This window comes from Podarcis filfolensis, assembly GCF_964270895.1.
Source record: "Podarcis filfolensis genome assembly, chromosome: 11".
In the NCBI taxonomy this organism is placed as follows: domain Eukaryota; kingdom Metazoa; phylum Chordata; class Lepidosauria; order Squamata; family Lacertidae; genus Podarcis; species Podarcis filfolensis.
In genome coordinates, this window is record NC_139613.1 from 56642519 (window position 1) to 56657185 (window position 14667).

General features: G+C 40.1%; 1 protein-coding gene across 2 annotated transcripts in view; it reads left to right on the top strand.

Moving 5' to 3' along the window:
* LOC310744834 (uncharacterized protein) overlaps positions 1-14667 on the top strand; it is a 54388-nt gene that overhangs the window by 27652 nt on the left and 12069 nt on the right. For both annotated transcript variants that reach the window (XM_083576568.1, XM_083576567.1), the window contains exons 8-10: positions 927-1096; positions 6962-7116; positions 7616-7693. In XM_083576568.1, coding sequence (XP_083432694.1) covers positions 927-1096; positions 6962-7116; positions 7616-7693 — 403 coding nt within the window. The remainder of the gene's footprint in view (positions 1-926; positions 1097-6961; positions 7117-7615; positions 7694-14667) is intronic.

Genomic DNA, 14667 nt, shown 5'->3' on the forward strand with positions numbered 1-14667 from the left:
CCTCCTCACACCTCCCATTTTTGTATTCTAATTCAAATTGTTATTTCAGCAAATCCTTCCAACCCTGTTTTTATCTTAATAATTTGATTTAATATATTGTAGTTTTACATTCACTCTTTCATCAATTCATTTTTACTTAATCCTTATATATCATTTCTACCAAAGCCATATAATTTTCTTTTTCCAACATCTTTCTAACAATCCTTAATTTTACAATATTTTTGAAGACATACTTTAAATTTTTTCCACTCTTCTTCCACCGACTCTTCTCCTTGGTCCCGGATTCTGCCAGTCATCTCAGCCAATTCCATGTATTCCATCACTTTCGTCTGCCATTCTTCCCGGGTGGGTAGATCTTGTGTCTTCCAATACTTTGCGATGGGTATTCTTGCTGCTGTTGTGGCGTACATAAAAAAAGTTCTATCCTCCCTTCGCACCAATTGGCCGACCATGCCCAGGAGAAAGGCCTCTGGTTTCTTCAGGAAAGTATATTTAAATACTTTTTTCATTTCATTATAGATCATCTCCCAGAAAGCCTTAATCCTTGTAGCCCTCTTAAGGTTTTCAAACTAGCTTGAATCTATGTGCTGGAGCAAAGTAGAGTTAAAAATCAAGCTGTTGTGGCTATGCTTCTGAACGTATGATGTGATTGCGTATTTGCCATTGATGTCAATAAATCCTTTGGAGTAATAAGATTTGGCATTGGAGGCTACTTGACTAAATAGTAAGTACTATTGATAGCATATTCCAGGAACACATTATTCTTCTAGACATACTTAACTCTTGACTTGTCTTTAATTTTCACTTTCGGGGCAAAGCCTTTGTTTGCCTCAATATTATTTCTGTTGTTTAGTTAAAAAGTAATAATAATAAAATGCTATAAGTATCAGTCTGCAGATTAAAAATCCTGGCTTCTCTATCCCCAGGGAAGGAGATCCACCTGGCGAACTGCCACTGCTTGAATGATGAGTGGTTGATCAGTTTGGGGAGTCGCCACCCCCAATGTTTCACTCTTGATCATTGCCACGATGAAGCCCAGAGAATTACTGATGCGGGATTAAAACAGTTCTTCCAGCACTGTGGAGAATCTCTTAAGGTAGCACTGTGCTTTTGGAGAAACGTCATTTTGTCTCTGCAATTTCCAAAAACTTTAATAATGAATAACATTTATTATTATTAATTATTATTATTATTAGCATTTTACTAAGAGCTTGGACTGTGGACTTCTATGTGAACTTAATTTTAAAAACCTTTAGAAATAATAACTTATACTATGTACATAAAAAGTGGGGTACCAGAGGCCCCCCCCAGATGTTGCTGCACTACAGCTGCCATCATCCCTGATGGTTAGTCAGGCTGGTGGGGCTAATGGAAGCCCCACCACATTTTAAAGGCATGTTTTCCTGGAGGGACAAGAGGACTTCCACACAATGGCTTGCTGAAATGCTGTATGCAAGGTCTCTCCACCCTCCATTAAACAGCTTGTCTGGTCCTACCTGCTGTCCCTCATGCTGTAGCTGGCGTGGCTGCATGTTGGCGGTGACACTAACTGCACAGTGTGACACATCTTACATAGTAAGGGAATACATAATTTTCCCTGTTGAATATACACAGTTGCATCCTTACATTCAAGTGGCACCCTTATATTCAATAAGTAGTTACAGTTTACAAATACTTGGCAGTAGGACAAAGGATATCACTCCAGGCACTTTGCATATTCCAGCATATTTGGGAGTTATGTCAGAGAGGACAAAATATTCCACAGCTCTGAAGTTTAGTTCCTGTAAAATATTTACTGGTTCAGTTTACAAAAACAAAGCCACATTCTGGATCCTCACTTGACAAGGCAAATAATCAGAGAAAACATACTTTATGCTACATTAGATAAAGGTAAAGGGACCCCTGGCCATTAGGTGCAGTCGTGGCCGACTCTGGGGTTGCGGCGCTCATCTCACTTTATTGGCCGAGGGAGCCGGCGTACAGCTTCTGGGTCATGTGGCCAGCATGACTAAGCCGCTTCTGGCGAACCAGAGCAGTGCACGGAAACGCCGTTTACCTTCCTGCTGGAGCAGTACCTATTTATCTGCTCACACTGGTGTGCTTTTGAACTGCTAGGTTGGCAGGAGCTGGGGCTGAGCAACGGGAGCTCATCCCATTGCTGGCATTCGAACCGCCAACCTTCTGATTGGCAAGCCCTAGGCTCTGTGGTTTAACCCACAGCACCACCCATGTCCCATATTCATACAGTAGTGAATAAAATAAAGGCTTAGTTGAGCAAATCTTGATACAAGCTGAATCCAAGGACCCTGTGATATCTGTGGAAATGAGCACAGAAGCAGGTGCACTGGACAGGCAACTAAAGCAGACTCGAAATTGCGAGGTGGGATTAGACAAAAGAGGAACTGCAGGAACAGGCCATCTCCTACTGAGCCTAGAAGTGGCATCCCAGAGGGAGGATAGGTGGTGTAGATTCTAAGCAAATGCATTATAATGAGATGTGTGGGCTGCTTGTATCTACAGATTAATGAACAATATATTGTTCAGTTTTTGAAAAATCAAAATGATTAATTCTGTTTTTTACTAAATGAATTCAGTTCTCATTTGAATACTTTAAGAGAGAAATTGAGAAAGAGAATGAAAAGGGCCCACAAGAGGGAGCTCATAATGCCATATGATAGATAATACGGTACATAAACTCTTCATACTAATTTAGCAAAATATGTACACTCTGCATACAGCTGAGTAATTCATAGAACTGAGTAATGTCCATTTTACTTACAACTTTGTGCTGTGTGGGGGTCTGGTTGTTGTTTCTGTTCTAAGTAAATAATGTGGGGTTTTAAAAAATGTATTTTTAAACCCTAACCTATGACTTTTACAGCTAGAATGCAGCCTACTGTACAAATGTAAGAATCACATGCTTAGCCTACTTTGTTGTGCCTTTGAACCTGGCCTCATTTTGTCTGTGACCCCCTCCCCCCCCGATTGTAAATGAAGAAATCACTGAAAATGTAGATTCCAGAAACAGCTCTTCACTCCCCGCAATATATACCACTTAAAATCATTGTTAGATGTTGCCCTGTTGGTCTGAAACCATAGATAAGAATATTAGTAATCGCGCACCTCACTTGCTTAAAAAGTGTAGCTGAGTAACAAAAGGAGTTTAGTTAATTTATTAAATCTGCATGTATTTACATCTGCATTAAAACAGTAGTTGGAAATAGAAACAAATTGTGGCAAAAACACCTTGATGTTGACTAAGTTTTAGCATGATCACAAGTTCCCTTCACTCAAATAAGGGAGTTCAGTAACTTGCAAGGTTGCTGGCATATCAAAACTGACTTAGGGACACCTGAGGGATTATAAAAAATGAATGGCAACATTTCATAACACACTTTTTGTTTTTTATGAATGCAAAGCTCAATGTGGACATTTTCTATCATGCATTTTTAAAGTTGTAAATTTTATACTGGTCATGCCATAGATGTTTACTGGTAAATTTTAAAAGTTAAAGTTGACCCATTTGTAGCCACACAGATTTCCACCATAAGCACTCTGAAGTTTTATGAATATTGGTTTAGCAATTAAAAGTTAGAGCCTAATAGCCTTCATTAAGAAAACATTACTATTAGCTAACACTAGGAGAGAAATTTGGTTAAGTTTGCATTTAAAGGCAAATTTACTTAATTTCCAGAACAATAAACTAACCAAAACATGTCCTTCAAAATTTGCAGTTATCTGAATTTGGCAGTATAGTTTTGCAGCCAAGAAAATGTGTAGAAAATGTATATGCTATTTATATTATTTATTAGATTTGTATCCTCCCTTTCCTTACCAAACAACCAAGGGTGACATGTGACTAAGGTAAAGTGTGCAGACAACTGCATTTATTAGTGAAAATCACATACAAAAATTCATTTTAGAAATATTAGAAAAGATATGCTTTGCAAAAATGTGTATACAGTATTGGGATAAATTTGTGCTGATTAATATCCATAAGGACTATAAAAAAATATTGCAAACTGATAAAGAAATGTGGAGAACTGAACTTGAGAATGGGAAAATGAGAAAAAACAAAGGGGACAGATTCACCCACATATATTTTTTTAAAATAAATTTTTATTGATTTTCCAACATATATTAAAACACAATACAACTGACAACACATAAAACAAACAAACATATAAACACGTATAATTTCATAACCTCTTTTTCTTAAACCTTGTTTCAACGACTTCCCCATACCTCCCTTTTCTGCATCCCTGTTTTAAACTTTTCCAGCAACCCCTAATTTCAATTACTTATAATTCACTTTCTTTAATCCTTTTTCTCTTACCCAATTATTTGTCACTGCAATTCTGTTTTACATTACCCATGACATTTTAGCACTCATTAATTTTACAACAGTTCTTAAGATAAACTTTAAATTTCTTCCAATCTTCTTCCACCGTCTCTTTCCCTTGGTCGCGGATTCTGCCAGTCATCTCAGCCAGTCCCATATAGTCTATCACCTTCGTCTGCCACTCTTCCAGCGTGGGTAGTTCTTGTGTCTTCCAATACTTTGCTAAAAGAACTCTTGCTGCTGTTGTAGCATACATAAAGAACGTCCTATCTTTCCTTGGCACCAATTGGCCCACCATGCCCAGGAGAAAGGCCTCTGGTTTCTTATGAAAGGTACACTTAAGTACCTTCTTAATTTCATTATAGATCATTTCCCAGAAGACCTTGATCCTTGGGCACGTCCACCAAAGGTGGTAGAAAGTACCTTCAGTTTCATTACATTTCCAGCATTTATTATTGGGCGTATGATAGATTTTTGCAAGCTTGACTGGGGTCATGTACCACCTATAAATCATTTTCATAATGTTCTCTCTTAAGGCATTACATGCCGTAAACTTTATACCGGTAGTCCATAACTGTTCCCAGTCAGCAAACATAATGTCATGACCAATGTCTTGTGCCCATTTAATCATAGCTGATTTAACCATCTCATCCTGTGTATTCCATTTCAACAGCAAGTTATACATTCTTGACAAATTCTTAGTATTGGGTTCCAACAATTCTGTTTCTAATTTTGATCTCTCCACCTGGAAGCCAATTTTCATGTCCCGTTTGAAAACTTCATTTATCTGGTAACAATGAAGCCAGTCTCTTACTTTAGACTTCAATTTCTCATAGCTCTGCAATTTCACTTTTCCCTCCTCTTGTTCTATAATTTCCCAGTATTTTGGCCATTTAGATTCCATATTAAGTTTTTTCACTTCTTTAGCTTCCATTGGTGACAACCACCTAGGGGTTTTATTTTCCAACAAATCTTTATACCGAATCCAAACATTATATAGTGCTTTCCTAACAATATGGTTTTTGAAACCTTGGTGAATTTTAACCTTGTCATACCATATATATGCATGCCAGCCAAACCTATTATTGAACCCTTCCAGATCCAAAATGTCTGTGTTTTCAAGAAGCAGCCAGTTTTTCAGCCAGCAAAAAGCCGCTGATTCATAATACAATTTTAAGTCCGGCAGGGCAAACCCCCCTCTTTCTTTTGCATCAGTTAATATCTTAAATTTTATTCTGGGCTTTTTGCCCTGCCAGACAAATCTAGATATGTCTTTCTGCCACCTCTTGAAACAATCCATTTTATCCACAATCTGCAATGTTTGAAACAAAAACAACATTTTCGGCAAAACATTCATCTTAATAACAGCAATTCGGCCTAACAAGGAAAGTCTCAAATTTGACCATATTTCTAAATCTTTCTTAACTTCTGTCCAACATTTCTCATAATTGTCTTTAAATAAGTTCACAGATTCACCCACATAGTGAAGTCACTGGATCTATGGCTGCCTGCTAAGAAATAAATGAAGCTCCAGCTAGCATAAAAGCAAACCAAAGGAAACAATGTTTTACTTCTCAGTTGGAAGGATCCCAGTTTTGTATTTTCTTATGCTTTTTACAATATAGTATTTTCCTGATCCATGACATAAGAATTATTTATTATTAGCTCAAATGAGGGCAAGGAGTGTGTTTGCGTGCGTCTGCAGTGGAAACATCTAAATGAACCATGACCGAAGCAGAGCAGGAGATAACAATTTGATATGCAAGCCAACAAGATTACTTTGTTTTCTGAAGAGCCATGAAAGTGCTGAATATTTGCTTCAACTCATAGCTGAGGCTGAAATTAGTGCAGTAGGAATCTCAATAATATTCATTGACCTTGCAGACATCTCATTTATGATAAGGCCACGGTCTGAAGACACATGATCCAGCTACCTTTCAGGAACTAAGCAGGTGTAGAGCTGGTCAGTGGCGACAAACTAGGAACCCTATGTATGCTACCTTGGTAGCATTATATAAACAAATAAAGCCTGATTTCATAAAAGCTTTGCCTAGGGTTAGGGTTAAAAGGAAAATGTGCTGTATAAAATATGTTGGGTTGCATCCAGTATGTCCCTATACTGATGGAAGGCACTTTGATCCAATGAAGGCTTCTATCAGTCGGACCTGGAGGCCTGTGTTGGGTTGGGGATTTGTGTGTATGTGTGTGCCAATTTCCTCTTCACTCCTATAGCCCAACCACATCTCTCACAAATCTGCTTCAGAGAATTGAGGCCCTTTGGAACAATGTGGGAGGTACAGTGGGGAGAAGGGGATAAAGTAAAATGGCTTGCCTCCCTGTTCTGCTGATAGAAGAAGAGTTTGGATTTGATATCCCGCTTTATCACTACCCGAAGGAGTCTCAAAGCGGCTAACATTCCCCTTTCCCTTCCTCCCCTCTGTCAGTAAGAGGACACTGAATACCACCCCCTCTTTTTTTTTATTTAATTCTGGCATTCCTAACCCCTAAATGAGGTTGCTTGAAAATGTTGTGACAATATTAAAAAGAATAATAATAATAATATCAAAGAAGAAAAGTCATTTTAATGAACCCCCACTTGGAATTTTCTTTTGCACATAGGAACTGAATATAAAAAGCTGCAGTGGTCCTGGATTTAGAGGGGACAAAGTTCTGCTTCATGCAAGCACCTTTTGCCATAACCTGACAACTGTAGATATTAGCTGGACAGGAGCTACTGATTCAGGACTCATTGCCTTAGTAGCATCATCTATAAGGTACAATTAAAAACCGAAACATTTGTTGTTCTTCATACTGTTGTGCACAATTGGGTACCATTTTGTAGAATGGATCTGTAGAAACAAGGAGATTAAGGGGTCCTCCAGACTAGGTTTTTTTGGAGGGTGTATATTGTGACATATTTTGCATTTAACAGGTGAGGATAGAACATGGAGGCTGAGAAATACATGACCAGCCATAGCAAATAATTAGTTAACTAAATGCCAGCCATAGTAAATGTTTTGTTGTTGTTGTTGTTGTTACTTGTTGTTGTTAAACTGTTGGGAGTCAGAAACCCTGTCTATCTATTTCAGGTCTTTGAGAAATCTACTAGTCTACCGTTTGCCCCTGATCTATACTACCTTTCATGCTTTCAGGTGTCTTCCTATGTAGGTAGAATATCTGTGTAGAGAAATCATAACATAAGCTCAAATCTGGGCTGCATGTTGCTTTATTGCTCAAATAAAAGAAGATAATTGCTGTTGCTCTCTGTTTTAGATTGCAGTGCCTTTCTACTAATGGATGCCGGATTACAGATGATGCAGTAACTGCCTTGATTGAAAAGCATGGGAAAAGGTAATTCATATACCAGCAGTAACTGCACCACAATACGAGTATTTAGTGCTTGTCTCATCACCATAGCTATATATGGTTCACAATATGTGTTTTCTCTCTGAAAACACTGCATTTTTTTTAATTTGCTGTTGTTGGGATAGATAAGAACATAGATGGGCCTTGATGGATCAGACCAAGATCTATCTAGTCCAGCATATTTTTCCTGCAGTAGCCAACCAGATGTTAATGGCTCAAAGTAGAATATGAGTGCAATGTTGTTGTTTAGTCATTTAGTCGTGTCCAAGTCTTCATGACCCCATGGACCAGAGCACGCCAGGCACTCCTGTCTTCCACAGCCTCCCGCAGTTTGGTCAAACTCATGTTCATAGCTTCGAGAACACTGTCCAACCATCTCGTCCTCTGTCATCCCCTTCTCCTTGTGCCCGCAATCTTTCCCAACATCAGGGTCTTTTCCAGGGAGTCTTTTCTTCTCATGAAGTATTGGAGCCTTCATGGATCACTGCCTTGCCGTGGCGAAGGGGCTTGAATAACTCGGAGAAGCTATGAGCTATGCCATGCAGGGCCACCCAAGATGGACAGGTCATAGTGGAGAGTTTTGACCAAATGTGATCTACCTGGAGTAGGAACTGGCAAGCCACTCCAGTATCCCTGCCAAGAAAACTCCATGGACAAAGACAACAGGCATGAGTGCAAAAGCATGCCATAATTCAGAAATCGTCATCAAAGAAGCAGCTGATATTGTAGAGACATGCTTTGTTGCAGCTGGGGCAGGTGAAGGTATCTGGTTGTGCTGATGCGGATACACTATGGTGTTTCTTCTTTCTGCACTCCTTCCAGCACTCCTTCCTCCTCTGGTCACTTGCTATGGATGCATGACTGGGCTGTCTGTCTTTAGGCATAGAGGTCATCTGCAAGGGATTACAACATGGCAAGGTTCGTGTTGCCAGCTTTCATGTCATGTCATCTTTGTGTTGCAGACTTGGTCTGCCAATTAGCCTAGTGCCTGAAGCCAGCTCCTCATAGAACACATCCTTGAGGATTCTGCCACCTTCCATTCTTTGGACATGACCAAGCCAGCAGTGGGCTTGGGAGAACACAGCTTTGTTTGAAACTCTGTCCTGCCATGTGATGCCCAAAATTTTCCTGACGCAGCACATCCGAGGCATCACCCCTGACAGCTGTAGGTTGCCCATGACTCACTTCCATAAAACAGAGTGCTGAACGCACAAAGCCTGGTAGACCTTCATCTTGGTGTTGGCTGTTAGCATCACATTCCCTCATACCCTTTTTCTAATTGCCCTCAGAACAATGTTGCATTATTGAGGGATAGTGCCTTAAATTAGCACAAACTTTCAGTTGCAAAAGTAACCGCTTTTTACATTTTGCTTTGAGCTATTCCTTGGAAATAGTCGTTTGGCCAATTCAATGCCAAATTATTAAAGCTGAAAGTATGTACAAGGTCTTGGGGTTCTGAACCTATATTTAGTTATAAAAATTAAAAGGACAGGATTTCTTTTTTTTAGAATTCACGCTAACTTCTCAGGTACAGTTTTCATTTGGTTGTACGTTTGCCTAGAAAGTTTTAGTCAATAAATACTGTCTGTCTTAAGAGCGGTAGTCTCGTAATCTGGGGAACCGGGTTCGCGTCTCTGCTCCTCCACATGCAGCTGCTGGGTGACCTTGGGCCAGTCACACTTCTCTAAAGTCTCTCAGCCCCACTCACCTCACAGAGTGTTTGTTGTGGGGGAGAAAGGGAAAGGAGAATGTTAGCCGCTTTGAGATTCCTTAGGGTAGTGATAAAGCAGGATATCAAATCCAAACTCCTCCTCCTCCTCCTCTTCTTCTTCTTCTTCTTCTTCTTCTTCTTCTCCTTCTTCTTCTTCATATGCAGCAGGTGCCTGCCCAGGGCAACAAAAAGTTTAGTGGTTAATGTTTTAAAATTAATTTTACCCCTATGATGCATTTTATCCAAGGTGTGCTAACAAGACAAATGAAGACAATGAACTTATTAAAAGGCATGTAATATCATGGGAAATGAATACAGTGCAAAACCATTGTTAACAGATGGTAGCCACCGTCTGTCAAAGCTTTGCATATTTCTTTCTCTCTTCAACCTCTGTTCATTTTGCCAGTTTTAAGCCAGTCAGATCTATATTCTGTAATTACAATTTTCTTACAATCCCTTTTACTTTATGCCTCACCCAGTGCTGCCTTGGAACTTTAAAGAGAATGTGCAATAAATATTTCCCTTCGTATTAACCTCTGGCCTTCAAATCATACCTACACCTATGTTTGTCATCATATGAGCCCTATTCAGGTGTTCTTCAAAATCATGTTGGCAAAGCCACGGTGGGAGAATTCTGTTTCCAGTTACTTGGCAGTCCTGCATGTGTAATTGGGTCCATGAATTACAGGATTTATGTTATCGTCTATGGCATCCAAAAATAGAAACATTTAGTATTTACATGAAGGTGCAACTCCCAGCAGGTTCAGTAACAAATCAATAAGAACTAAACCCATCCTATACCGTGAAATCTGGAAGGTAAGACATGCCAAGGCTGAACTATTAGGCTATTTTATAAAAGGTAAAGGTAAAGGGACCCCTGACCATTAGGTCCAGTTGTGACCGACTCTGGGGTTGCGGCGCTCATCTCGTTTTATTGGTCGAGGGAGCTTGTCATGTGGCCAGCATGACTAAGCCGCTTCTGGCGAACCAGAGCAGTGCACGGAAATGCCATTTACCTTCCTGCTGGAGCGACACCTATTTATCTACTTGCACTTTGATGTGCTTTTGAACTGCTAGGTTGGCAGGAGCTGGGACCGAGCAATGGGAGCTCACCCCATCGCAGGGATTCAAACCGCCAACCTTCTGATCGGCAAATCCTAGGCTCTGTGGTTTAACCCACAGCGCCACCTGCGTGCCAGGCTATTGTATATATGTGCATGAATAAAGAAATATGAGTTGTGGGCCCGTCCCTCCTCCTACACATAATTCTAGCTTGTTTGTATTTCATTATATCTTAGGTACATAGTAGTTTTTTCATAGTGGTTAGAAACAAAACCATCATTATACACAGTCTGTAAAGATCTGGCTGCTCCAATTATTTGTTGTATGAGATCATGCCCACATATACTTCTGCATTATAAAAAACCAAAACCCCATTTCTTTCCATTAAGAGGCATCTTAATTTAGATGGGTCATTCTACTTAGGTGGTTCATTCTGCTTAATGTGTATGAAGTATCTGAATCCAAGAGGTTCCTTTGTTGTTGAAGCCTTTGGACTTGATGTTCCGGGCTGTTTATTTGAGACTCTGTACAGGACTGTCTGGGAATTGCTTTTTGTACTGCTCTGTCTAATCAGTATTGATTTGCTCTAATTCCTTCAATATTTTCAGAATGCTGGCTCTTTTTTCCATTTTGGATAATTTATGCTTAAAGAATTGTATTTTATTAATTCCTGTGAGTAACAGTTCCTATTTTTAAAAGCCTACTCATTGCAAAAACAACAACAAAACAAAATACGGGAGGTTTATCTTTTTAAATTAAAGAAGAAGGTATTTCAAAACTGAGGAATGGGAGCTTTCAACCCAATGCAAATAGCAGCTCTAGAAGAGTGATTTTCATCAGGACCACAGCAGGGGAGGGAAAGATTAAATGCTCCATCAATGCCTGCTACAATCTTGATAATTATAACCCCCCCAGCAGCTACTATATTCATTTTTAAAATGCACATTAAATGTAAAGATGTTTTGAATATGTTATGTCTAGTTCAAGCTGTAGCGACGGGGGACGGGACTAGCCAGGCTTTTTGCCCCAGGTAAAGCCTCCAGAGGGGTGCCATTAAGGCTCCCAGCCTGTGTACGTGTGTACACAGATGTGCAAGGGAGGTCTTTGACCTATGTGAAATAAAGCCTAGTTTCGCCTCTGTTCAATCATTGCTTTGCACAGGGCTTTCTCCCCCAGCAGGAACTCACTGGAACTTAGTTCTGGCACCTCTCAGGTGGGCGCCATTTCCATTATAAGAGAACGAGGTAGGCGTTCATGGTGAGTTCCAGCACCTCTTTTTCTATAAAAACAGCACTGACTTTGCCATTTAAGCCATTGTGCCAGTAGTCATAGGGTCAGGCAACAGAACCCCAGGGCCCAATGTTAGGGAAGACACTGTTCCCTTCTAATACTGTAGCACCTGACTTCAGACCTAACATGGCACCAGCAGCTATGTGAAGTGACATAGAGCCAAAACGGGTTTTCCTTGATATCTCCAGCGTCAGATTTACATGAATATAATCTGCTGAGAAGTTACGTTTTGATTGTCATGGCTGTAAAATTAGAACAGAACAAACAAGACACAAAATACCTTATTTTAAGTGGCTTAATCAGTATTGGCTCCTTGCCTTGATTGTTAAAAAGATGCTCTCATACGATGACTGATTTCAACAAGGGCTTCTTTCCCCATCATAATTTGACTGTTCTTTTTATTGCAAAATTTCAGAGCATGGCATGGCATAGTGCAATGATTCTTCTTGCTGATGTGTTTACACATGGCAGATGCACTTTAATGATATGGAATACTCCAGCTGAGTGCAATAAAAGCATACAATGAATTTGTGTTTCAGCACAGACTGCAAGTATGACTGCGAAGACATCTGCGATAATGCAGGAAAATATAACAGAGCCGCTTAAGACATGGCAGGAGCAACACAGCCAGGAGCTACTGATAAATAAATCAGAATGTTGCCTGCCTGATTTGCTGTCGCACATTTGTTTTTCTTATTGTTTTCCCAGAGTTTCCTTAGGTTTTCACTTTATGAAAAATATTTTTAACTTCCTTTGTAGGTACAGCCTACATGGATTTCTCTCTGGTGAAAAGCTGGTTCATACTTTGGGCCCTTTCAGGAAGTTGCAGGATCTCCCACAGATCCTTTTTTTTTTTTTTAAGTAGCCACCCAGTGTTGTTGGCATCAAAATGTCAGGCTGTATTCTCCCCCCACCCATTTAATCTGGATTTAACCTCTCTGAGGCAAATCTAATAAAAATATTTAAAAAAACCCTGCTGACAACCAATCGCTTACAATATTTCAGTTTGCAAATTAAGCCCCATCTGGAAGCGTTATTTCAGCATATCTGAATTGCTTAACCCCACATGTTCTCACATTAATCTACCACTTTTAACAGAACCCACAGTCTGTCACCTGAGGGCCAAGCTAGACAATATGTAAAATGTGTGAATGCATTTTATGTATCTGGTTTTTAAAGTAAATAAACAGCAACTACTCAGAATTAGGACTATGATGTGTTGGGAGGGGTGGGTTAGTCCTGTGCATGTTGATTTTGGTTAAAATGGCCCCCTCCCAAAGTTGTTATTCTACCAGAGAGAGAAGCTGCCATTGGCACTTTGTAGGATGTTGAATAGGATGCAGTTTTCCTCATGTGCTCCATGATTTAATATATCTGTTCTGAAGTTCATGGCTCTGCACACGTAACAAATATGTCACACAAGCTATTTACTGTTAGGGAACTTAACTGTCTCAGTTCTGCCCAGCTTATACCAAATTTTCAGGGTTTTCTATATAATGGTGTTTGGCAAGTCAATGAATTCTGGTGAAAATCTTCCTTGTAAAAAACTATTGTCTCTTTGTTGGTCCAGTTATTGTGATGCCTCAGCTTTGGGGAAAAGGTGTCACAGTTGTAATATTCATTAAGGTGCAAACCTTATTAAAAATGGTGAGACTTCTAAGTAAATATGAAGCTGATTGCTCTGTTAATCAGTATTCTTGTTGATAAAGGTCCAAGTTACCAAAGCATATTATAATTGGAATTTCATGAAGATATGCAAACAGTGTTAGTTATCTACCATGTTATATGTCTTCACCCACATCAAGATCATTTTTACCAGAGGAAATTTTGAACTGCGGGTTGGAAGAACAAAACTTGAAATTTGGACTGCCTTGACCAGTTTTCTACTGCAAATGCACATATTCACTGAAGTGCAAAAGTCTGGAGGGAAAAGGCCCAGCTGAGCTTTCACTGATCAGATATGTTTACTGATATGGGGACAGGCCACAAGCACAGGAAGTTGTGAGATTTGAAGTTTTGAAGCTACAGCTTGCAGCTTAGATTTTCATTTATTGCTGCCTCCTAATTTTAGTCCTAAAGTGATGCTCCCTCTGCAAGTAATGAACTATGAACTGTTGTGCCTTTTTACAAACGAACAAAGCGAGACTTCATTCAGGGTCCCTTGGTTAAAAGGTATAATATTTCTGTTCGCCTCCCTGCTCTTTCTTTGACCAAAATGTTTACGTTGTAACATCAGAACTTGGATACTAAGCCACATGACTATAATGTACAGTCATTTCCCACGCTTGGTTCAATAAATCCAGTGGCTCCCAGACTTTCTCCCTCATGGACCACTTGACATCTGCTGAGGGCCTTGGCAGACCACTTGCTGACTTGTCCACCTGCTGTAGCAATTGCGCTAAGATGCTGTATGATTTCAGTTGTGTTTTTATTGCCTCTTTTATTTGTTTTTCTTTATTCCCTTCCTCTTGCTCTGTTTTCCGTGCTCCTACTCCCCTCTGCTCCTTTCCAGTTGATTCCCCCCTCCTCCTTTCACTTCTACGCCATCCTGCTCACCTTGTGGGTGGGCTGCCAAGTTCCTTGAGCAATGGAGCGGCCACCACACCCATGATTCGCAGTGGCAGCTCCTGCCGTTCTTCACAGACATGCTGTGGGCCACCTGAGTTAAGCTTGTAGATCACAGTTTGGGAACTATTGGCATAGTTAAAGGGGAAAGGTTGCTTTCCCACTAACCGTGTCCTTGAGCAGGGCTGGCATTGGCTATACAGCATCTTTGGGCACTTGCCTGGGCTTTCACCCAGTCCCTGGAACCTCCTGATCCTGTTGTGCCATCTCATAACTCTTGCTGCCTAGGTGCCTAAGCTAGTTGTCTGCACCCCGAGTTAGCCCTCACCTC